Source organism: Ipomoea nil, unplaced genomic scaffold (assembly GCF_001879475.1).
Source record: "Ipomoea nil cultivar Tokyo-kokei standard unplaced genomic scaffold, Asagao_1.1 scaffold0688, whole genome shotgun sequence".
Taxonomy (NCBI): domain Eukaryota; kingdom Viridiplantae; phylum Streptophyta; class Magnoliopsida; order Solanales; family Convolvulaceae; genus Ipomoea; species Ipomoea nil.
In genome coordinates this window covers 1258065-1284048 of record NW_017617116.1, presented here as the reverse complement: position 1 = coordinate 1284048, position 25984 = coordinate 1258065, and the positions used below count along the sequence as shown (strand labels likewise).

The 25984-nt window shown below is 37.3% G+C and overlaps 1 protein-coding gene across 1 annotated transcript in view; it reads left to right on the top strand.

The window, feature by feature from the left end:
* Window positions 1–25749, top strand: part of LOC109175394 (probable disease resistance RPP8-like protein 2) — a 70281-nt gene extending 44532 nt beyond the window's left edge. The window contains exon 4 of the mRNA XM_019324658.1: window positions 24041–25749. Coding sequence (XP_019180203.1) covers window positions 24041–25749 — 1709 coding nt within the window. The remainder of the gene's footprint in view (window positions 1–24040) is intronic.
* Window positions 25750–25984: the final 235 nt, after the last annotated feature.

Sequence of the window (25984 nt, the reverse complement as noted above, 5' to 3'; positions counted from 1 at the left end):
TGCGGTTATTTTATCTGCTAGCAGGGGGTTTATAGCTAAAAAAGAGGACATCTGCGTTGTCTCGATGATCTCACACGGCTGAGACTTTAGCTGCTAAGGAGACTTTCATAGATGAAGAATGAGAATTGGCAGCAAGTTCAGGTGAAAATATAATGGACCATTTTATGGTTTGTCAACACCGGAATAAACCTACACTTGACTTATCCTATGCGGGTTGTGTTGTAGCGAGTTTTCGTTCTTTGACAAGGTATTTAGAATCAGTGTCTTTTTATGTACGCAAATTAGCGAATTTATTAGCCCATACTTTAGCTAGGTATTCAACATTTCTTTCCTTAATTGAATATTATCGTTTGTTTCTTCTTCTTAAAAAAAAAAAAAAACAACTATATATTAGTGTTGTTATTATTATATTAGGAATAAGGGTCAAATAGGTCACTCAACTGCACACCAAAGTGCAATTAGGCCATTGAACTAAAAAAAAATGCAATTAAGCCATTGAACAACCCAAAAACATACAATTTAGTCTAAAATGACTTGTTTACTTGGTGTAGCAAGTTACCAATTTTAAAATTAATTTTTTAAAATAATTTTTAATAAATAAATAATTAAAATATTATTTAAAAAAAAACAGAAACTGTCGGCCGAAGATGAATCGTCTCCGGCCGACTTTGTCTCCATGGCCGGAGACGAACCTCCGTCTCCAGCCATGGAGACAAAGACCTTCGTCTCCCTGGCCTTCGTCTCCGGCCATGGATACGACGTCCTTCGTCTCCATGGCCAGGGAGATGAAGGGACGGTCCCTTCATCTCCATAGACATGGAGAATTGGAGACGTAGCCAACCGGGGACGATTCGTCTCCGGGCGACAGTTTCTGCTTTTTTAAAAAAAAATATTTTAATTATTTATTTATTAAAAATTATTTTAAAAAATTAATTTTAAAATGGGTAACTTGCTACATCAGATAAACAAGTCATTTTGGACTAAATTGTATTTTTTGTGTTATTTAATGACTCAATTGCATTCGTTTTTAGTTCAATGACTTAATTGCACTCTGGTGTGCAATTAAATGGCCTATTTGACCCTTATTATTATTATTATTATTATTATTATTATTATTATTATTATTATTAAGAGAAACCCCTTTGTACCGGCCGACCGCAGAAATCAACCACTGCGAAATGGACATTTTGTCTGCAGCAACGACCGGTGCTTTGTCCTCTCGTTAAAGTTTTTTTTTTTTTTTTAATAAACACATTTTTATTATTTATCGTTGTTGTTATGTTGGTTGTCATGCATAATTTTTTTTGGTGAAAGGTTGTCATGCATAATGTCACATAAAATAAATACATTTACAATTGTAATAGATAAACCCTTTTGTACTACCGGCTGTCCGCAGAAATCAACCACTGCGAAATGGACATTTTGTCTGCAGCAACGACCGGTGCTTTGTCCTCTCGTTAAAGTTTTAATTTTTTTAATAAACATATTTTTATTATTTATCGTTGTTGTTATGTTGGTTGTCATGCATAATGTCACATAAAACATACTTTGATAATTGTAATAGATGATATATATATAGGGAAGAGTTTAGTTGTGGGTATAGCTTCTCGTGTGATTGTGCAGTTGACCCACCTTAAACATTAAAATGTTGCACCTTAAAGACATAAACCACGCATCTTAAACACATACAAAGCACCTTAAGAATACAAACTATGCGTACCTAAAGTACACAAACCACGCACCTTAAGAACACAAACTACACACCTTAAGAACACAAACCATGTACCTAAGGTTTTAAAATGACGCATATTAAGTTTCAACAACTCATGCACCTTGAGCATACAAATCACGCAGCTTAAGAAGAAAAACAACGCACCTTAAGAAGGAAAATCACATACCTTATGTTTTAACAACTAGTCACATTAAACACACAACACACGCACCTTAAGCACAAACCCACGCACCTTAAATTTGACCTAAATGCAAAATTTACCAAATTGCCACTACATTTTTTTTTAATTTTGTTAATCCTGAACGTTGATTTAAGCACGATCAATGGCTCAGTTTTAACCGCACAATCGCACGGGGAACTGAATTTTACACACACACACATAAAATACACACATATATAGGGTAACGTTCTAGTAAGAACAAGCACATATGAGAGAAATAGGAACCAACCACAACAGCCCATTTAGAAAGATCTAACGGATTATATCTAATTTTAAAAATAACACGCTGATATTTGTGTAAATAACTCAAATTTTGAAGTACAAGCAACATGTGTTAAAAATGTAAGTAACAGGTGCATGTGTGCAAGCAAAAGATGCAATTAAAATCACTCTAATGTGCAACCATATACATTTAATAGTGCAAGTAATTCAACTTTCATATTGGTGCACTTAATTATAACCATTGGCGCAACTAATGATATCGTTGCACATTTAATAAATTTTACAAATACTTTTAATACAATTTACTTGCATTATTATTTTACTGTATGAAATTGTTACTTGCACTTTTAAGACAATTTACTTGCAAATCAAAATTTGAATTATTTCAAAAAATGTCATAGGATTTATTTAAATTGCCTTTTGATTCGTTAAATCTTTCTAGATAGATGGATGTGATTGGTCTTAGTTCTCTTCTTCACGCCCATTCTCATTTGATCCGTTTATAAATATATATATATATATATATATATATATATATATATATATATATATGACCTGTTGATCAAATCTAGATCAACTGTTCAAATTAAAAAAAAAAAAATGTGCTTCCTAGGAATACAAAAGATAAGTGTTAAAATAGCGCTCATTAAGTGTTACAATGATGCACCTTAAGTGGTGCACATCAAGTGTTAAAAATGACGCACCTTAAGTGTTAAAATGACCCATTTAAGTGTTAAAATGATGCACCTTAAGCTTTGAAAATACGCACCTTAAGCTTTGAAAATACGTACCTTAAGTTTTACAATTACGCACCTTATGTTTTCAAGTGTAGAACTGACGCACCTTAAACTTTGAAAATACATATCTAATTAAACTTTCAACAATATGCAAAATTACCACCGCCACCGCATTTTTTTAAATGTATGTTTATTATTATGGGTGATTGATTTTGACAAGATCAATGACTATGATTAATCTGAATATTTTAACTAGAGACCTCCTTCGCATTTGATCTTTAGTCGATTTGATCAATGGCAAGTTCAAATTTAAAATTCTCTCACTTAATAAAATAATTTTTTTTACAGTTTTCTTAAACTTGAGCTAGCAAGAAAAGTTCCGTCCAGGGAGTTGCTTTTGGTCCTAGCTATCTGTACCCACTGAGAATTCCTAAGGAGATTATTGTAGTTGAACTAATTTGAACCCACCGAGAATTCCTAAGGAAATTATAGTAGTTCCGTTCAACACACTAAATATTGTAAGGAAAAATGCTTAAATAAAGCTTTCAACTATTCAATGAAAAGATATATAAAAAGCATTATAGACTTGTTAAAAGCATAAAGTAACTGTAAAGCGAGGGGATATTAAGGGATCGAAAGACATACCTACTTCTAGCAGTACCAGCGCTTCGCAATACATGCCAATTCAAAGAAGATTAATTGGATTCTCAGTGAATCTGTGATTCTGTTGACTGGCCAAAACTGAGCTGCATAAAGATGCCTGTAGCATTGTCGTCTCCAGGCCTGCAAGAACTTGAGTGGCAAATTATATCATGAATCAGGGTCCACCTCGCATTATGGACCCTGATTCAAAATAATATTTAAGTTTTTAAGTAAATGAAAGACCTTGTTGTTGAGTGGTATAATTGTGATTTTTGCAAATTGAGATATTGACTTTTGTGCTTCAATTGTTACTAAAGTATGTATCATGTATCAACACATTTAATAAATTATATACCTAAATTAAAAGCACATTTTAATAAATTATATAAATAAATTAATTAAAACCACATGCCAAGGACCTTGTGGTCCAATGACACCAAGTTACTCCCTCAAGTGGGAGGTATTGGAATCAAGCCTCAGTGGAGGCAAAAGTAGTTATGAACAGATATTGCATTGTAATAAAGTCAGTAGTATTAAAAAAAAAAAAAAGATTAATGACAATTGGACTTGAGTCGATCAAAACCAAAAACTAATATATATTTCTAATCAAGTGAGAATAAGGTGCTAGGTGAGGACGTGTGGTCTTTTGTTGACCCTTGATTTTGGACAATCTAAGAGTTGATATTTACTGTGTAATATGTCTAGTTTTTTGCACTGTGCAATATATCTAGTTGTTTGCACTGTGCAAATAATGAAACGCACGGATCTAATCCTGGCCGTGCAAAATCAAACATTCAATGGTGTGGATTTGACCACACATTCTCACCTAACACCTTGTTCTCACCAGATTGGGAACATATATATATATATATATATATATATATATATATATATATATATATATATATATATATATATATATATAGTCCCGTTCAGGTGAAAACACCTCTTAACGTGAGAACATGCGGGCTTCTCCGGTAATGCACGGTAACTTGTTTGTAAATGCACAATAACATGAATGCACTACATCTACTAAAAGAATGCACCGAAAACTGCTACATGAATGCTCAAAAATTACTATAAGAATGCACAATACAATCATGTAATAGCTATGAAATTGGAGTAGTTATTGTGCATTCATATAAAACTTACTGTGTATTACAGAAGAAGTTTGCATGTTCAGACGTTAAGAGATGTTCTCATCTGAATATATATATATATATATGACAATGTTTCTATGGGAACCAATCTTTTTATGAGTGAAAACCAATCTGGTGAATAAAAAATATAGAGTGGGTGTTGTAGCTTTTATATGCACAAAAGCCTAGGTCAACATGGTCTCAAAGAATATTCTAGGATCTTGTAATTGGGTTGAACACTTGGGCTAGGAAGTTGGGTCCAGGGGTTAAAAGTCAAGTTTGTTAGTGTAAGATAAGGTAGTTTTGAGTTTGGACTCATAAATAATATAGTGAGAAACAGATTTTTGGGTTTAAGTATTGATATAATGTATATCTATATATATAGTTAGGATCATATGAGAACACTTGCTTAGATGAGAACGTGAGAACAAATCGTGTGTACCCATCTAATATTTTGTAATGGTTTAGATTAGATTAAGTGTGTGCGAACGTGAATTAAATGTGTGCAAACGCAATTAATCGCGTTCACATACACTTAATCTAATCTAGTCCATTACAAAATATTAGATGGATGCACACGATTTGTTCTCACGTTCTCACCTAAACAAGTCACTGCTGGAAATCAACAGATTTCTGACCACTTGACCACAAAAGTGGTCGGAAATGGCCTAAATCGGGTCGGAAACACCATTTCCGATCACTTTTCCAACTAATTGGGGTATTCGGAAAATGCCCCGTCGCTAATACCGACCACCCGAGACAGTGGTCGGAACTAGCAACCACTTTTTTACAGTTGTCGGAAAAAAACGAAGAGCCTTACAATTGGACTATCCGGCTTTTCCAACCGTCAGGTAGCCGGAGATCTAGGACCTAGAATTTTTCTTGTTCCATATTTTCGACCACCGGTGGTCGGAAATTAATAAGTAATTTTTTTTTTAATAATTTACCATTTGTATTGCTATTTTCCTACAAATTATGCACTGCTTTAATAATTTTAAAACTAATAATTTCATAACACAAAAATTATACATTTCTATAGCAAATTTAGTTACACATAATGTTGCAATTGTAATATCCACTTAAAAAAAAACTAGCTTCCAATCTAAAATGCTACTATAAAATCAAAATACTTCCTACATCAAAAAAAGTTAAAATCTTGGATCTATTGCTCTTGTGCCATCATTAAATCCAAGATCATCTAACCCGACACCACTTCTTTCATGGCTATTGACTGGATCAGTAGATTGGAAACACATCTGATTTACACCACTAAGTACAGCAATTTGAGATTCCAACCATGCAAATTTTTCCTTCATCTGCTTGTACAACATAATATGTAAAACTTAATCACTCCCAAATTGACATTGAATGATACACCAGAAGATAAATAAACACTGCAGTTTTACTACTATTACATCCAAAAAGGTATTAACTGTCATATACAAGAATTGCTAAGAGTGAGGATTTAAGTAACAACTTAGCAATGTGAATTAAGAATTTTGCACAAAATTTTCCAAAGACAGGATATCAAATAGAGACAAAGTCTTTAGCTTTCCTTAACAAGACAACATATCTAAACTTCATTCACTTTCAAATTGCTATGTAATGATGTACCAGAAGACCAATAAACAAGTTTGTGATTCATATACCAGTTTCATTATCAAAGCTGTCGTGCTAGTGACTATGAAGTTCATTACATAATAATCATAAATTTAGAGCAAAGGGAAACAGATATCCTTTGTTTTATTCATAGCAATGGCCAGAATGATTTAACAGAATAAAGATGCATGGGAGTAGTAGCAACTAAGACAAATTGAAATCAAAAATTATTTTTATTATTTTTCTGTGATGAATTGAAGTTATTAACTCATATCAGGTTGTGGCAAACTCCTGCAATTGGCACACGGTTCCGACCACCATGTTAATTGTGATCGGGATTACCAACTACTTTTAATAAGTGGTCGGAATTTCCGACCACTACAACATTCCGTCGGAAAAATGGAAAAAAATCACTTTTTGCGACCAAATTTTGAAGTAGTCAGAAATGTGGTCGAAAAATCGCGAAATTCCAGTAGTGAGTGTTCTCATTGAAACACTCTCTCTATATATATATATATATATATATATATATATATATATATATATATATATATATATATATATATATATATATATATAAGTTTTGTAAAATCATAAATAACCTAATATTTATTTCTATACTAAAATAGTTTGTTTTAAAATCATATGGGTAAATATTAATAGTAATAAAAATCCTTTTATTTTAATGGTTTTTATAGGAGAAAATAATTGGTATTAAATATCGGGGTAGTACAACCTACTCCACTTAAAAGAAGCTTCGTCTCCGAAGCTAAAGTCGGGTAAGAACTAGTAGTGAAAACCAAAACTAGAGTGGCGTTACAAAAGAGTATTTGATAACAAGAAACTTGACCTTATAAAGGGGAAAGACAAATGATAAGGAATTCGGCTAAACTCAAGGATTCAATAAGTCAAAAGGAACTAGAGGTAACAAGCAAGAAACTAAGCAACAATAAATTCCATCTTCCTAAAGGACTAAGCTAAAACTCAGAAAACTTAAACTATTACCTTGTTTAAAATTCCACGGTGCACCACCCTGGTAATCGAAGCTCGTTCCATGCCCTCGGTGGGTCATCTCCGGAGGGACCCCAATCCCTAACCTGGACTCAACACTAGCTAGTCTCTGGAAGCTACTATCCTCCATCTCAACTAAAAGCCTAAGCTGATAGTTGGATTGCACATTAATGGTTATATGCTCAACAATTGTCAACACCTCCCATCTCATAACCCTCGGATAGAACCTATCCCTCAACTCCTCCTTGAAGTCCTCCTAACTAAAATCTTGTCGCTGTCGAAGGCGAAGGTCCCTTAGTAGATCACCAGTTATTCGCTTTATGTTGAAGATAGTATACAGTGGCATCCACCCTCTACTCTGACTGATAGTTTACTGCTTCAAACAACTTGTCGAATAAACGGATCCAATCCTCTAAGACTAGGGCATCCTCTTGCCTCTAAAAACTTGGTGGATGGCGTCCGGCTACCCTCTTAATTATGTCACCTCCATTGTTGTCATTCAGAAGAGCGTTCCCGATAACTTAGGTTAGCTCAGCAGCAATTGGAGCCTCAGCTCCTAGAGTGCTCGGGGACCCGACGCCCCTTCGCGATGGCATAACGTCTACCTCTTACACTACATAAACAACACCTTAGTCAACGCTTATCAAGGGTTTCACTCACCCTACACCTTTTACGCACACAAAAAACATACTAACACATAGAAGCAAATCACATAGAAGTCACAAAGTACTAAAATCAATTACTTGCCTAATGGCAAAGACTCACCAACTAGATGCACACCTTTCGGGTGCAAAGGCCACAACTCAAAAATAGTTAGAAACTGAACATATAAACAATAACATGATATATATATATATATATATATATATATATATATATATATATATCCTAGGGGCAGCTTGGGATAGTTCTAGCCCTCAAACAATTTTTCATTTGGAAAATCATTAAAAGCGCAATCGTTATACCCTGCACCACGGCGCACAGTGCACTGTGCGCTCCGTGCCTCCCAAAACGACGCGCGGTAGGAAGTTGACATGATTATATATATTTGTTTATACAATTATGTATATTTTTTATTATGTACATTTTTTATACAATTATGTATATTCAAATCAGGAATTTTTTGTGTATTATGTTAAGAGTTGATATGTATTATGTTAAAAGTTTATGTTTATTATGTACAGTCGTTATATTATAGACCGCGGTGCATGTGCACCGCGGTCAAAACGACACCGTTTCTTTAAGTAAAGAAACGGCCCGCCGTTAGAGTTAACGGAGTCCGCTTATTTGGTGTATTAAACACCAACTAACACTACAGTATATCCAAACCGACACTACAGTTATATCAAAATGATACTGTCGTTATAATGAAATGAAACTGCAGTGTATATAAACTGAAACTGAATAACATTTCACATATTTGAGTGTATATTGTACAATGAAGCTGTAATTATATCAAAATGATCATGTAGTTGTGTTTTAATGAAACTATAGTGTATATATAAAATAAAATTAAATAACATTTTCACATATTTGTGTCTATAAATATCGAATGAAACTATAGTTATATCGAAATGAAACTGTAGTTGTGTTCAACTGAAACTGCAGTGTATACAAAATGACACTGAATAACAGAGTTACTTTTTGCAAAAGAGTGCGAAACGGCGGAAACAAACACTGTTAATTTTCATTTAAAAAAAAAAGACGCGCGGTGCATAATCGATTATGCACCGCGGTGCATAATATAATTTGCCTATTATGTATTATGTTAGATTATGTGTATTATCTTTTAAAAAAGAGTATGTGTATTTTGTTATATAATTATGTACATTCATGTATACAATTATGTGTATTCTAGTATAACATTATATACATTTTTGAACATTAGCGAAATTTCAAAAATAAAAAATAAAAAATTGAAACGACGTCGTTTTGCATCTGGGCGCACAATGCAACGCGCGCCGTGGTGCATGATATAAATTGCCTTAAAAGCGTGGAGATTGCTAAGTTGTGATTTGTGAAAGGAATTGATGTTGGATTAGTCTTCATGTGGGAAGACGGGAAAGTATCGAGTTTAATTATGGCCCTGTTTGGTAAATGGGGATTAGCTGATAGCTGATTGTGTTAATTAGAGGATATAACTAGTTGATAGCATTAGCTGATTGTAGAAAATGTGTTTAGTAAATTAATTGTTAATTAATAGTTGTTTGGTATAATATTTTTTTTCTCAAAAAGCTAATTGAAAAAGTTGATTTGAGCAGCTTTTCGAACTTTAGCATTTTGGAGTTGAGTTTTTAACTAAGTCAAACAATTAATAGTGGTCAAATAAGCTAAAATTGGTTGATAAGCTAATATTTTACCAAACAGGGCTATGTTATAGTATAATAGTAAACTACTTATTATATGAGAAATGAATTGGTTATCTATGAGATGGGTCGCGTTAAAATAGAAATGTAATACTTATATTATAAAATGTAATGTTAATCAAAAATAAATTATTTGTTACGTATAATGAAAAATATAATATTTTAGAAAAAATATAATATTTTTAAATTAAAATATAATATTTAGGAGTTGAATAATTATTTATGAAAAAAAAATCAATATTAACTAGGGATAATTTGATTAATATTATTATTATTGTTGTCGTCGTCGTCATCGTGAGAAAGCATTTGCCCTTTGGCACCGGCCGACGGCTGAAATCAACGACTGCGAACTGGACATTTTGTCGGCCGTAACGACCGGAGCTTCGTGAACTCGTTGTAGTTAAACATAAAAAGAAAACATATTTTTATTATTTATTATTGTTGTTATGTTGGGTGTCTTGCATGATGTCACATAGAACAATTATTCATATCATCGATGTCACAGGCTGTCATTTTTTAATACAAATGTCTAAAAGAAAAAGTATTAAATGTCCCTAAACTTATTAATTCTGTGCAATTGGATCACTGAACTTAAAAAGTGTACAATTAAATTATTAAATAAATAAAATATGTGTAATTATAACATTTTTTTAATTTTTTCCGGTAAAATTGATCATATAAATTACATAGTAGATACTAAGAATTTGTCTTTCCTCTGCCGTACTACTTGAGATGAAAATTGAAATGCTTTCAGCATAAATTGCATTAAAAAATCATAAAAATGTCTCAATCGCACATAATTTCCTTATTACAATACACGAGATAACTGCCCAAAAACAAAAAATCGTGAACTCTTCCGTCGTTGGAACAGTGGAAAGTCGCAAACTCCTCCATATTGATGAATCCGTCGTCGTCCGTATCGACCTCCAGCATTATACATTTCAATGTTTGTGCTGGTGAATAAGTCGATTCATAATATATATATATATATATATATATATATATATATATATATATATATATATATATAAAGACAAGAGTAAGGATTTTCAAATCCATTCCTCATGCCAACTTCTCAACAACCTCTTTGCTCAACCCTTTGCTTAGCGGATCCACTATGTTGTCGTTTGACTTCACATAGTCAATCAAGACAACATCCGTTATGAAAAGTTATTTAATGGTATTATGTTTTCGACATATATGTCTAGACTTACCATTATACATATGACTCCATACTCTGCCAATTGTAGCTTGATTATCGCAATGCACACTACTTGGAGGTATAAGTCTATCTCATCAAGGAATATCCTCAACAAAATGACGTAGCCATTCAGCCTCTTCACAACATTTGTCTAAGGCTATTAGCTCAGATTCCATCGAAGATTTGGCTATCACGATTTTTTTTTTTTGAGGATTTCCATGAAACGGCTGCACCGACTAACGTAAACACGTAGCCACTCGTGGACTTAGAGTCATTTATATCCGATATCCAGTTAGTGTCGCTATACCCTTCGAGTACAACAGGATATCTCGTATTGTGCAGTCCCTAGTCACGAGTATACCTCAAGTATCTCATAACTCTCACTATTTCCTTCCAGTGCGCATCACTTGGATTACTCGTATATCTACTGAGTTTGCTAACGGCAAAGGCAATATCAGGCCTGGTACAACTCATTAGATACATCAAACTTCCAATAATCTTAGCGTATTCTACTTGAGAGATACACTTTCTGCGATTTTTTGATAGATGTACGTTAGTATTTAATGGTGTCTTAGCCACTTGATAATCATCCTTGTTAAACTTTGCAAGGATTTTATCAACATAATGAGATTGGCTTAACACGAGACCATCAGGTCTTCTCATGATTTTAATCCCGGGGATTAAATCCACCAAACCCATATCGTTCATGTCGAATCTCGAATTTAACATGTCCTTGGTAGATTTGATCATTCGATCATGACTACCCACGATGAGTATATCATCCACATATAAACAAAAAATGATATAACCGTCCATTGTTTCCTTAACATAGACACACTTGTCATTTTCGTTTATATTAAACCCATTGGTTAACATCGCATGGTCAAACTTCTCATACCACTGCTTATGCGCTTATTTTAAACCATATAACGATTTAACCAACTTACAGACTTTCTTCTCTTGGCCCGGAACCACAAAACCATCAGGTTGGTCCATATAGATTTCTTCATCTAACTCGCCATTTAAAAAAGTTGTTTTCACATCCATTTGATGAAATCCCAAATTCCGCAGTGCGGCTATGACAAGTATCATCCTTATGGATTTTATTATCATCACGGGAGAATACGTATTGAAGTAATCAAGGCCCTCGCGTTGCTTGTAACCCTTAATTACAAGCCTAGCCTTATACTTCTCAATGGAACCATCAGGTTTCAACTTCCGTCTAAATACCCATTTGGATCCCAAGGGCTTATTACCTGGAGGAAGATCAACCAGTTCACAAGTGTAATTCTTTAGAATAGAATCCACTTCACTCTTTATAGCCTCTTTCCACATTGGTCCTTCCATAGAAGTCACTGTTTCTACATACGTTCGAGGCTCATTTTCTAACAAACAAGTTAGAAAATCCGGTTCATTTTCTAATAAACAAGTTAAACTATGTGTATCACACTCTAACATGTACGTCAGAAAATCTGGACCAAAGGATTTTTCAATCTTAGCTCGCTTGCTACGTCTAGATTCGAGCTCAGGTTCTTTTTCAGACCCTCCACTACCGTTATCCACAGCCTCGTCGAATGTTCGTTTCGACGTACTAGGTCCCTCATTGGACCTACACAGAAATACATCTTCAAAGAACAATGCATCCCTCAATTCAATTATCGTGTTCTTATGTATGTCCGGATTATGGGACTCGCGTACTAAGAACCTATACGCACTACTGTTATGTGCATAGCCAATAAAGATACACTCCACCGTTTTAAGACCTATCTTTATTTCCTTCGGTGTTGACACCAATACCTTGGTAAGACACCCCCACACTTTCAGGTACTTATAGGAAGGTTTCCTACCGTTCCACAACTCATAAGGAGTCTTATCGAGCTTCTTGCGGGAAACCTAGCTTATTTAAACGGTAATTGCTTGTAAAAACCGCCTCATCCCACATACTTTGAGGTAGACTCGAACTTATTAACATCGCATTCATCATCTCTTTCAATGTGCGATTTTTTCGTTCGGCAACACTGTTCGATTGAGGTGCGTAAGATGTCGTACGCTCGTGTGTAAAATACCTACACTCGCTCAGAAGTCACCAATAGGTGTTTCACACTCACCACCTCGATCGCTTCTAACCTTCTTAATCCTTCGGTTAAGTTGGTTTTCAACTTCATTCTTATACAGAATGAATTTATCGACGGCTTCATCTTTGCTCTTAAGTAAATATACATAGGAGTATCGTGTGTTATCGTCGATAAATATAATAAAATATTTATTACCACAGCGCGATTTCATTGATCTAAAATCACATACATCGCTATGAATTAACTCAAGTGGTTCTGTTTTCCTTTCAATTGATTTAAAATAAATTTTCATTTGTTTTGCCTTAACACAAAATCTCACATTTGTGCTTATCATTAACTTGAAATGCAGGAATATGGTCTAAGTTAATTAATCTATGTATAGAATTAAAATTAACATGACCCAGTATACACAGTACAACGAGTTACGCAAACAATTCAAAACGTAGTTTAGGCATAGGAAATCAAAATATTTTCAAACCCACACTTCGCTATCGGTATGAGCGTTAGAATCATGTTCCTTTCCACTAGAAACCATCTCGGTCAAGAACCATGACATGCCGAGAATCACTAGGTTGAACAACATTTTAAGTTGTCATCCTATGAAATTCAACTTCTTGAATTTCCACGGTCTTTCAACCAAACCACATGGTACTGTCACATGTACCTTCATTGTAGGAATATACCCTTTGATGCCACCACCGGTCTCCGAACCAAAGTTCACCGAGGTTTCAGAATGTGCAACTCCGTTGCTGCTCCAACCATACGAATGTGCACTAGAAGCAACATTCATGCTTCTACTTACAACAATAGTGGGAGTCATCTACTTAGCTCATCAAAAAGAAATCAGTTCTAAGATTGTTGGTGGTGGTGAATAAGTCGATACACTATATATATATATATATATATATATATATATATATATATATATATATATATATATATATATATATATATATATATATATATATATATATATATATATATATATATATATACACACACACACACACACACACAAATATATACACACATACAAAAATATGGAATTTAATTTATAGAAAAATTAATTCCAACCAATTTTGGTTGCGGCCTGTGTGTGCATCTCGACGCAAGGCAGCAACTTTCTCCACCCTAAGCTTCTGACTCGGCTCGACGGCGACAACACCATAAAGCACCGAATGGTGCTTTAATTTCAGAAAATTCAGTCAGTTCCAAAAATTTAACATTTCGGTTTGTACGGACTTCTCGGTCACTCAAGTGTTTTGAAATAGATTATGATGGTCGGTACAAATTAATTATATATTAATTTCGTAATAGCAAATATTATTACGATAATTAGTATAACTGTTTCAAACGTTATAATCCTATTATTAAATTGGATTTATGTGCACCATCCGTTATGCTATTAATTTCTCATCAACTTTCTTTCTCAACCAATTCAAAGTCATCCACCAAACACCTAGTCTACATCCCTACCTCCCTCCAAGAAGAACTAATCACACATAACCATAATGAAAATAGCACAAGATTCACAATCGACAAGGAATTCCATAACAAACACTAATAAAGATCAAGCAATAAAGAAAGAAAATAAATAGCAAAGTCGAAATAGAGATAGAAGAGGTAGAACTTATCTATAGAAATGGAAGTGAAATGATGAAATCCAAACTTCAAATTCAAGTTTACAAATGCATCCTAAATGCCACAAAAGTACACAATTGCATTCATCTCAACAATTTATGCACTTAAAGATAAAAATAAGGAATTAAGACACTTCTTTGCATAAAATCAAAGTTTTTATCACTCAACATAGGTCTATATATGGAGAAAAAATATGGACATAAATGCACTTATCAATAGGCCTATCGCCACTCGAGTCAAACTTCCTGAACACCTTCTCCACTTGGCCCATTGTGTCACCAGAAGTCACCGCCGCTTTCGGATCGCTTATGTTTTTTGCCACTATAAAGAGACACTATAACAGAGGAAGTGTGACTTCTGGGAGATTTTTTCGCTTTCTACTTTCTAGTTAGTTGCAACAATTGTTATATAGATATAGCAATATTGAAAGTGATATATATATATATATATATATATATATATATATATATATATATATATATATATATATATATATATATATATATAAATATATATATATATATATATATATATATATATATATATATATATATATATATATATATAAAATAGGGTCAGGTTCATGTGAGAACAGGTCTTCTCGTGCGATCAGTGCAGCATACACCATTAGGTATGCATAAATGCACCACACAGTGTTCGGAAATACACCATTATGTGTGGTGTATTTTTTTTTTGTGGCGCATTTTTTGACATTTCATTCTGGTGTATACTGGAACACTGTATGGTGCATTTATGCATACCTAATGGTGTATGCCGCACGGGAACACCTGTTCTCACAGGAATCTCAATCTATATATATATCAGTTATCGGTTAACCGATCAAAACCGACAACCAATAACCATAAAATAATCGAAAGGTTGAAATTCTTTTAATATCAATAACCGAAACCGACCGAAAACTGATTTTTTTTCGGTCGATTTGGTTCTCGATTATTGGGTGGTTAACCGATATTTTGCTCACCCCTATGTCCCCATCCCCCCTCGCCGGGTGGTGTTAAGATTGGTTATAGTGGTACCTTGGTCAGGGGATCCTGACAGGCTCCCCAGCAAGCCAAGCAACAGTTGGTCGTGGGTGGTTCTACCCCTTGCTGTGTCCACCCCCCACCATGGGCCAACGTGACATCTACCTTGGTAGCCCACCAAAAATCATTCCATTCTTGGGTCACCATAACTTCTTCCTTGCAAGCCCATCAAGCCCCCATGACTTCATTCTTGCTAGCCCCTTGTATTGTCTTATTCGGTCTTCTCTCACTTCGAATTGGTTGTTGACCTGCCCCACCACCAACCAGGAATCAGACCTAACCTTTAGGCCTTGTGCTTAGAGGGATATAACCAATTTTAGTCCTTCAATTAAGGTTTCATATTTAGCCTCGTTATTCGATAACTCGAAGTTGAACTGAAACTCTAAGTACGCTTTGAATCCTTTGAAGGATGTTTGGACAACCCCGCCCCTCATATCCCTTCCCACTAGAGGCTCTGTCGGTGTACATCACCCACTCTCGAAGGGACTAGGGTGCGTCTTGGCTTCCTGGGCTTTCCGGGATTGTGCATTCTACTATGAAATCTACTAGTACCTAGCCTTTATTAATAGTCATTCGCGGTCGATATTCCAAGCTATACTGAGTGAGCTTGATAACCCATTTCAGCATAGGCCTAGAGGAAATCATGTTCTTTAATATTAGGGATGAAAACTGAGCGGGACGGGGACAAGAATGGGGACTTGGGTCCCTATCCCCAAATTTAACCCCCATTCCTAGTCTCCACCCAATTCTACGGTAGGGATGGGGAGTCCCCGCAGGGATTTTTTAGGGATAAGGATTCCCAATGCTGACTTTTGGGTAGAGTGTAACATAATATATATAATTTTAAGTATACAATTAATTTATATTTTGTTATATTTAAATATCCATTTAGCTTAAAATTCAAGGAATTGGAAATTAGGATTGGGGATCAGGTTCGAGGTTAGGTTCGAGGCGAGGGATGTCATCCTCATCGCCAGCAGGGATGGGAAAGCTCTCCCCACTCCCGCCCCTATCGGGGCTAGGATTGATTTTTCCCATCGGGGTCAAGTTGAATTGGCATACTTAATTACTTAAGATCGAGTTAAGGGTTTGATCGGTTAGGACTACCACATGGTTTTAATGAAAGTAGTATACCAGCTTTATGACTATTCTTATCAATATGTATTCCACTTTTTAAAGGTGTGTATTTGAGTTCGACATTAAGCAAAGCTCAACTTATGTAATAAATGAACCTCTAAATGAAGCATGATTTCCTTATTTTTCCTACTTGAGAATGACATGATGTTTATACTTAATCATTAGAAATGCATATTATGAAAGGAAGCATGTTGAATGTTAATAAGCATGATAATATCTTATTCTCAAGTCATGATATAGATTGCTATGGTGTGGTTAAATACATTATGTTCGGAATACTTGATTCCTATTTTCTAGGGGTGAGCAAAATATCGGTTAACCGTCCGATAACCGCTAACCGAACCGACCAAAAAAATTGGTTATCGGTTGGTCACGGTTTTTAATTCCAAAAAAAAAAAAAAATTGGTTTTTCGGTTATTTTACGATTGTTTAGGTTCGGTTGGTCTTGCATTGCTATGTTCTTATAAGTGTTTACTCTTACATTTAACGTATTGTGGGAACTTGGGTTTTTCAACTAAATGTACAGTTTTCCAAATTACAACCGTATTTTTTTCAAATCTATATATCTATACCTATTTTACGGTGTAGAGTGGTTTATACAGAGCATTTATACTAATGGGTTGCTTGTTTGTGCTTTTGCTAAACCCCTTTCAGGTATGGATTGTTTGAATGCCGAAAGCGCTTGAGGAGTTAGATAGAATTAGTATTTTTGCTCTAGCTCCTAGTATCTTGTTTCCCTCCTTTACGCCCCGTTTTATGATTAGAAACTCGAGACTCATGTATTAAACTGATGTAAATGTGGTTATCTTTTGGGGTTGTTCGGTGTATGGACACCCGGGTTTGTAAACCCATGTTATTCGATGTTTTCTATGTTTTGGATTATAGTAGTAGCCTGGTAGTCACTCCCTTGAGGGTGGCTACGGCGGTAGCATCACCTAGTATGCATAGGATGTTAACCATTTAATGTGAGTATCTAATGTTTAAGTTCTCAATCTATTATCTTAAATGCATAGTTTAATCTAGGCTCAAGTGATAAGAATTTTGGGGGTGTTACAACCACATTGGTCAACCATTCCAGATACATCGCCTTCCTTATATGCGCAATTTCCAACAACGTGTCAACTTTGGTTTTCATGAAGGCCCTCAGTTCCGTTGATAGGTTACGTCACCTTTGTTTGACTGGTTTGAACTTGGGGTTGATAACCAACTAAAGTATTATTATTGACTCGGTTCCAAGTTCTACAAGTATCCTAATAGATATCTCGATTTTGATAGTATCTCCCGAGAACCTAGCTAAGGGATTTCTCATGGGCTTGACCTGATCCTCCAAGAACCCCAACTTAACGAAAATGTTGTGGTATATACCGTTGACGCTACTACCCATGTCTATCAATACCCGCCTTATTAGGACTTGGTTGACGTCCATCAAGATTACCATGGCGTCTCTATGCAATGTGCCTCTGGCCGAAAAGCCATCATCTGTAAACGTGATTGGTTCACGTTGGAGTTTCTTAGGCTCGAGAGTTTTTTCTACCAAGCCCGCATACCGCTCCTATCTCTCGAGGACTTATCCCTTGAAGATGACATTGATCACCGGGTGTTTCCCCATGTTTGCTACTTTGTGGCTTGAATTTCTTACCTCATCACCAATCCGATCGGACCTTTTATGCATCCAAGAATTCCCTTCTTCCACACATTTCTTACTAGTTACCTTATCCTAATCTATAAAACTTCCCAACTGACCAGATTGGATAAGGGTTTCTATTTCTTTCTTCCAAGTGTTGTACTCAGCAGTGTTGTGGAAATGTTAGCAATGAAATCGACAGTTCCTGGTTTGGCCGAGCCCAGGGGTTCTGCAGCGAGTCGCGAGGATAGTCTTACCATGTTGCATTCCTCCACATATGCAAGTATTTCACTTAGTTGAGCGGTAAGGGAAGAAAATGGTGTCGCCTGCGGCAGTGTCCTGTGCGGCCTTCTAGGGATACAAAGCCCAGCTCCTAGGGCGGCTCTCCCTCTTCGCTCTTGGTACCTCTTAGCTGGGAATTATACCAATTTGACTATCATTTCAATGAAAAAAATTGACTAAACCATGTCTCAACAAAATCTATTTTCCTCGCTATATCTTATTCATTGGCTCATTTGATATATGATTCTGTGCTAGAGTTTTGATAGAGCTTTGCCTAGGACTGATATTGTGTTTATATGATAATCTTGATGATTATGTGATAATCTTGATGTTTATGTGATAATCTTGACGTTTTTGGTGCTATGATTAATTATATGATGATCTCGTATTTCGATTGTGTCTCGAGCCCTAGGGTTTATCGTGAAATTCGTATTATGATGTTCTTAGTTTATTTGGGTGGGATTATGCATGATCGGGTGTTGAGTCTAGTCTAGGACTTGTGTTTAGGACTTGCATGTAGACTTCTTGATGTTCTTGTGGTTCCGGATGCTCTTGAACAGTTGTATGATTCGTGTTAGGTCTTGGCATGTTTAGGAATCGTGTCTGAACGTATCGGTCGTAATTCTTGGTTTAATTCCATTAATTAAATGTGTGGTGTCGTCGTTCTATGTTTGAATGTGTTTGGACGTGGTTTCGGGTTCCACGAAGTACCCCGGGACCATAAAGTTGTCTGTATATCAGTGGGGGGTAGGTGGGGGATTGACCTCCTGCCACCTACCCGCTACCCGGATCTACTGTTCCATCGGGCAGCCGGCTGGCAAACCCGCTGGAATTTCGGCGTGATTCAGGGTGTTTTTCCCCGTTTGATGTTTCCCCGTGTCCCATTGTGTCCCGTTTGTCGTGTGTGAGCCTAGTTTGATGTTTCGGGTGCTATTATTAGGATAAAAGAGTCTTGTGTACTGCATGCTAGTTGAATTGGTATCCTGTTGGCCTAGGAGGAAGGTGTATGATCCCGTAGGAGTGTCATGAGTGGTTTAATATGGTTTGTTACGTAAGAGTTCCCCGATGATTCCCCCTCGTATCTGTTAATGTGGGTTGCATGTTGTATGGCTTCTATGTTGATTGTGCATGATACCCCAATTGGTTGCGATCAATTGACTATGATGACTATCTGGTGGGTTGAGAACCACCAGGTGTTAACCCGGCCGGTTGTGATCGGTCGGCTATACAGGCAGTTGGATTGGTTGAGAACAATCGGCTTCTATATATATATATATATATATATATATATATATATATATATATATATATATATATATATATATATATATATATATATATATATATATATATATATATATATAGGGTTGCGGTCTACCGTTTGGTTGCGATCAAACGTTTATGATATGAATGAGTTGCAGTTCATTGATTGGTTGCGATCAATCCCCTTGTGCTGCGGTACAAGTTAAAGTGCTGCGGGGCCGTGTCAGAGCTATATACGCTGATCCTCATGTATGGGCATGCGATTGGTCCTGCGGCACCACCATATTTGTGTACACTGTTGCGTGTCTTGTTGTTGATTGTGTAATGATGACTGAGTAATGATTTGGTTGGTACTGCGTAGTCATGTGACCTTAGGATGCATGCTAGAATCTTTATGGTTGTGTCTAATTGTGTTGAAAGTACCTGCTATTGCTTGATTGAGTCTACTCTCGGAGTTAAATTAGAGTCTCCTAAGTATATATATGTATTCTAGTTTCAAAATGAGTTTCTTATATCTACCTATATTGTACTTAACGCGTTGGAGTGGGTTACCAGCATTATTCGCTGACGGTTGTTATACCGAATGATTTTCAGGTAATGAACCTTAGCTATGGAGCGCACTAGTCAGAACCTAGACTTAGTTAGATTAGTTCAATTATCGGCCTGCGTGCCTTGAAGTTGTATCGAATGTTGATTTGAGGATTTCTTATGTTTGGATAGTTTAGCCTGAGCATCTGAATTCTCCAGCTCAGATGTGGCATAGCACCCCGACTATTGTGTTAGCTTATGCTCTGTTTGGGAATTTATAATAGATTTACCTTTATTTCATAAGCTTTAAAAGTTTTTAAAATTAGGGGTGTTACATTTCGGCTAGAAGTGCCAAACCGGTTTCGACAATGTGTCTGTTCCGGCGTTCCACTCGCCCATTTTGTTCATGCGTGTATGCACACGATTGCCTATGGATAATGCTGAGGGATTGAAAAATGTTATGAAGGCGTTGATATTCCCCGCCTAAGTCAGACCGAATGGCTTTGATAGAACGCGAAAACCGTCGTTCTACCATCACCCGAAACAACTCAAAGCTTTTATATATATCTGATTATAACCGTAAGGGATAAAACCAGCAAAAACGTGAGAAATCCTCTACAAACAAAACAAAATAACGACAGCCAAAATCAGAAATTACAGGGGACGGGCCCCTGATATCCGTATACACCAAATCTAAAACATTTAAACTTGAAGTAGGGACTCTATCTAACGGGAATCGTGCCGATTTGCCAAGTTGACACGCTGTACAAACTTCTGACTCGTTGGCTTTATTTGACGTGATCGAACAATGTTTGAGGACACGATGAAGGACTTGTTTTTTAGGGTGACCTAATCGTTGATGCCAGATTTTGGGCGACGCTTTAGCGGTGAGAAAAGCAAAATGCGTCCACGGCACCAACAATTTGTATAAACCACCCGTGGTGGATCCCTTAAGAATAACCGCCTTGGTGGTGCAGTCCTTCACAAAAAAAGAATTCTTATGAAACTCGAAAAAGACGTTGTTTTCGTTAGTGAACCGGTAAACGGATAAGAGAGATAATGACAATTTTGGCACAATTAAAATATTAGACATATTAAGAGATTTGGACTTGGATGGGATAATCGTATGGCCAACATGGGACACATTCAAACTTGCGCCATTCCCGACTTTAAGGACGTCGTTGCCCGTGTACACCTCCGATCGGCCGATCAACTGCTCGTCCAGCGTAGCGTGGGTGGATGCTCCGGTATCCGGGAACCACGCGTCGACCTAGGTGTCTGCCGGTGAGTCGACGGAAACTGCGACATTCGCATGCGGAGCGGGAGGATCAGCATAGCGACGGTTGCAGTAGACAGCAGTGTGGCCGTGACTCTTGTAGATTTGGCAGCGAGGATTGCCGCCATGACCACGCCCCTGGCCGTGCCTCCCCTGTCCAAGGCTGCGACTGTTAGATGACCATCGACCGCTAGAACCAGACCCGCCACCATGCTGGTTGCCACGACCAGCGTAGAGGGCCGTCGGAGAGCCACCATGATCCGCCAACGAGAACTCATCAGCATGAATAAAGTCTTGCGCCTGAAGGAGATCAACCAGCTGGGAGAGACTGACCGGAGTGCCCGTGACCGTCAGGGCGCTCACCATTGTCCGGAATTCTTGCCGGAGTCCGCGCAGCACGTACAATATCTGTTCGTCGAGGGATAGAGGCCGACCGGCGAGAGCCAAGGCTTCCACGATCCTCTGCGCCTTGCCTAGATACTCCGACGCCGGACTGCTCCCCTGCCGGAGCGTCTGAAACTGACCTAGGAGGCTCAAGCACCTGGCCATTGTCGACGACGCCAATGCGGATGTGACGGAGTTACACCTCCTGGGCGGTGTTCCGGCCTACTGCGAGGTGCATTACCTCGTCGGAGAGCAACGAGATAAGGAGAGAGAGGATCGATTGATCCTGTTGAACCCAGGCGGTGTGTGTCGAATTTGGAACGGTGGAGCCGGCAGCGGTGACATCGGAGTCACCGGGAAGATCCGCGATGGCGATGGTTGCCGGAGGACACGGGAGAGAACCATCGATGTAACCCAGCAACCCTTGTCCACGTAAAAAGGGTACGATTTGCGTACACCAAAAAAGAAAATTCCTAGTGTTTAATTTAATTGAAACGAAGTGGTGGGCAGTGTTTAGGGAGTTGGTGGTGGCCTGAGCGGGAACAGTGGTGGTTGTCACCGTACGCCCAGAAGAATTCGTTGACATTGTTTGAAGTAAATAAAGTAGGGATATGAAGGGCCAAGGCATGCCAAAGGCCAGGGATGTGAAGGGATGCTAGAGAAACAAACTAACCTGCAAACATATAAACTATATAATAAAATACTAATGTAACATATATTATTAACAGTTATAATAATAAATAGGAAAACGGTTACTCACTTACTCTCACCTATATATGGATATATACAAACTGGAAATGTGTACTGTGTATTGCTTTGGAAATTCATCCCTGTTGAAACTTGAAAGAGAAACTGACAATGATGCGTATCATGATGGCGGAACCGAGTTTGGTTGATCAAGTCAATGATCTCGGATGGCATCTGCTACGACTCAAAGAGCTTAAGCGACTCTGGGAGCTTGAAAACAAAAACGAGGACAAGAAGGTGGGTGACTGGAGGAGGCTCAAAATCGAAGAAATTTGTGGTAAGATTCGTTATATTGAAGATAACGCATCACAGCTTTTGTGGAGATGCAACCGGCGGAAAGGATTCTTTGGGCTCGTAAAAAGATTCTTCACTTTGCTGTTGTGTCACTTCCGACTTCCTGGCCTCCGGTTGAGTATACGTGAAGTTGAAGAAGAGATGGAGAAATTGGAGATAGAAATGGGAGAATACTCTAGTGGAACAGAAAAATGGGTTCCGTCGCTGATAACCAGAAGTGAAGAAAAAGGAGCAGTGAATGAAGTTGTAGTTGGGAGGGAAGAAGATATTGGGAGACTGGTGGAATTCCTGGAGAAGGACACTGCAGAGTACCCCTTGTTCGCTGTGTGCGGGGAGGGAGGTTTGGGCAAAACTACACTGGTGCTGAAGGTATTCAACACGCCTGATGTCCGACATAAATTTATGGGGTGTGCTTGGATCACTGCACCCCACCAGGTCCAAGCCAAAACCCTTTGGCAGGATATCATGTCACAGATTGAGCCCGGGAGAAAAGATGAAATGATGAAATTAAGTGATAGTGCTTTGGCGCAGAGCCTTCACTCATCCTTGCAGTCTGGGAGATACCTCATCGTTCTTGATGATGTTCGCTTAACGGAGGCTTCCCTAATTGCTCTGCCCATTACTGTTAGAATTCGCAGCAGAGTTGTGATTACCACTCGGGGAAAATATCAAGCTGAGAAGATTTTAGGGAGGAAAGGACATATTCTAATAATGGAACCATTAAGTGAAGCTCAAAGTTGGGAGCTGTTTCTCCAAAAGCAATTGCCTAGCCACAAATCAGGTTAAATTCGATCTTCTGTTATTTAACTAACTCAACTCATACGATTGATTAAATATAATGTTTAATTATATAGTTTTTGGTATGTAGAATTTGAAGAGAACCAGGAGTTGAAAGATATATGCAGAGATGTAGTCAAAAAGTGTAATGATGTGCCATTAAAGATAATGGTGCTGGGAGACTTGATGGCAGAGAAACACTCCATCGATGAGTGGAAGTTATTACACAAAAAGTTTACTTCTGTAAAAGACACTTTAGAGTTGTCTTATAATCTTTTGCCCGGGAATCTGAAGAGCTGTTTACTTTATCTGGCAGTTTTTCCAAAAGACACAGATACAGAAGCAGAGAAGTTGTACAATCTGTGGATAGCTGAAGGGTTGATACCCACAGATTGCAATTCCACCATGCTGTCCACCGCAGAATCATATCTGAAAGAACTAGCGAATGTAGGCTTGGTCCAGGTTCAAGAAGAGGAAACACCAATGTTAACAAAGATCAAATCATGGCGTCTTCATGACTTGGTGCGAGAACTATGCTGTCAAAAGGCAGAAGAGGAAAGGTTGTTCGCAGCTGTGGACCTTAGAGCTGCTGCGAATAGTAATCAAGACAATAAGCTTACTGATAATGTGCGTGCACTTGCCTTTTATTTTGACAAGCGTGTGGGTAGGTATAATTTTCCAAATCCAAACAAATCTAGGAAACTAAGATCTTTCTTGTTTTTGAATGCCCACCCGGTACCAGATGAACATTTATTATTGCCAAAATCATTAGTTTTGAAGAATTGCAGATTGCTAAGGGTGTTAGACTTCAATTCACTTGACTTTCATGTCATGAAGTTGCCAAAAGACATCCAGAATCTCGCAACCCTGCGGTATCTGAGTTTCAGAGGCTGCAACCTGCAGGAGTTGCCGCCATCCATCGGCAGGTTGCCAAACTTGGAAATTCTTGATTTGCGGGTTAACCCCACGGTTGACATGAGCATATCTAATCTGTTGTATAAGATTACAAGATTGAAGAGTCTTTATTTCCCTCAAAAGTTTCATGCAGTTGGTGAGAAAAAATTGCAGTTGGATGGCCTAAGTGAGCTTGAGAATCTAAACAACTTTGCTTCAACCCATTGTCGGTGTAAAGATCTCACCGGACTTGAAAACCTCAAGTGTTTGGCGGCAACTATTGATGGAAACCTGGATGACCTCGGGGAGACTATCAAATGTATAAACAAACACAGATTAAAATCATCATCCATTGTCCTCAAAAACTTTGATTGTTACTCTCAGAAACGACTCTCGGCTCTAAGTAACCTACTGGGGTGTGAATACTTGAACGCGTTACGCGTGGAGGGGCACATAGGCAAGTTATCATACACTATCCCTATTTCCTCCAAGCTCACAGAGCTCTTCTTGCTGGGTTCTGAACTTACTGAAGATCCGATGCCAGTATTGGGGAAAATCCCCCAATTACACAAACTTATCATATGCAATGGAGCCTATCTTGGGGGCGGAATGGATTGTAAAGCATTAAGTTTTCCCCGTCTCAGATATCTCAAACTCTCAAATTTGCACGAGTTAAAGGATTGGACTCTTGGAGAAGGATCTATGCGTAACCTTTCTACTCTCACCGTTGAAAGATGCGGGAGCCTTAAAAATCTCCCAGAGGGGCTCAGATCGCTGGATCATCTCCGAGAAGTGAGTATTGTAAACATGCCCAAAATGTCGCTCAAACGTGAAGGCAAGACAGTAGGTTACTTAGAATTCTATGGAAAAGATTACGATAAAATCAAGCACGTTCTTAGTATCAACATTTTGTAAATTATGTACACAAATGCTGAGTCTTTTACTTCATTTTTGGGTTCAATTTTCATATTGATTTAAGGAATTATTCTCAAAAGCTAGATACCATTTTCTGTTTTTCTTTTTGTTTTCTATTTTCCATTTTTCTACAAAAATAATAATAACAGAAACTAAATCCACCCTCAGTCTCTCAATCCTTGTCAACTTATAAATATACATCACCATTTTGTATGGAGGAGGTCTTGTACGGAGA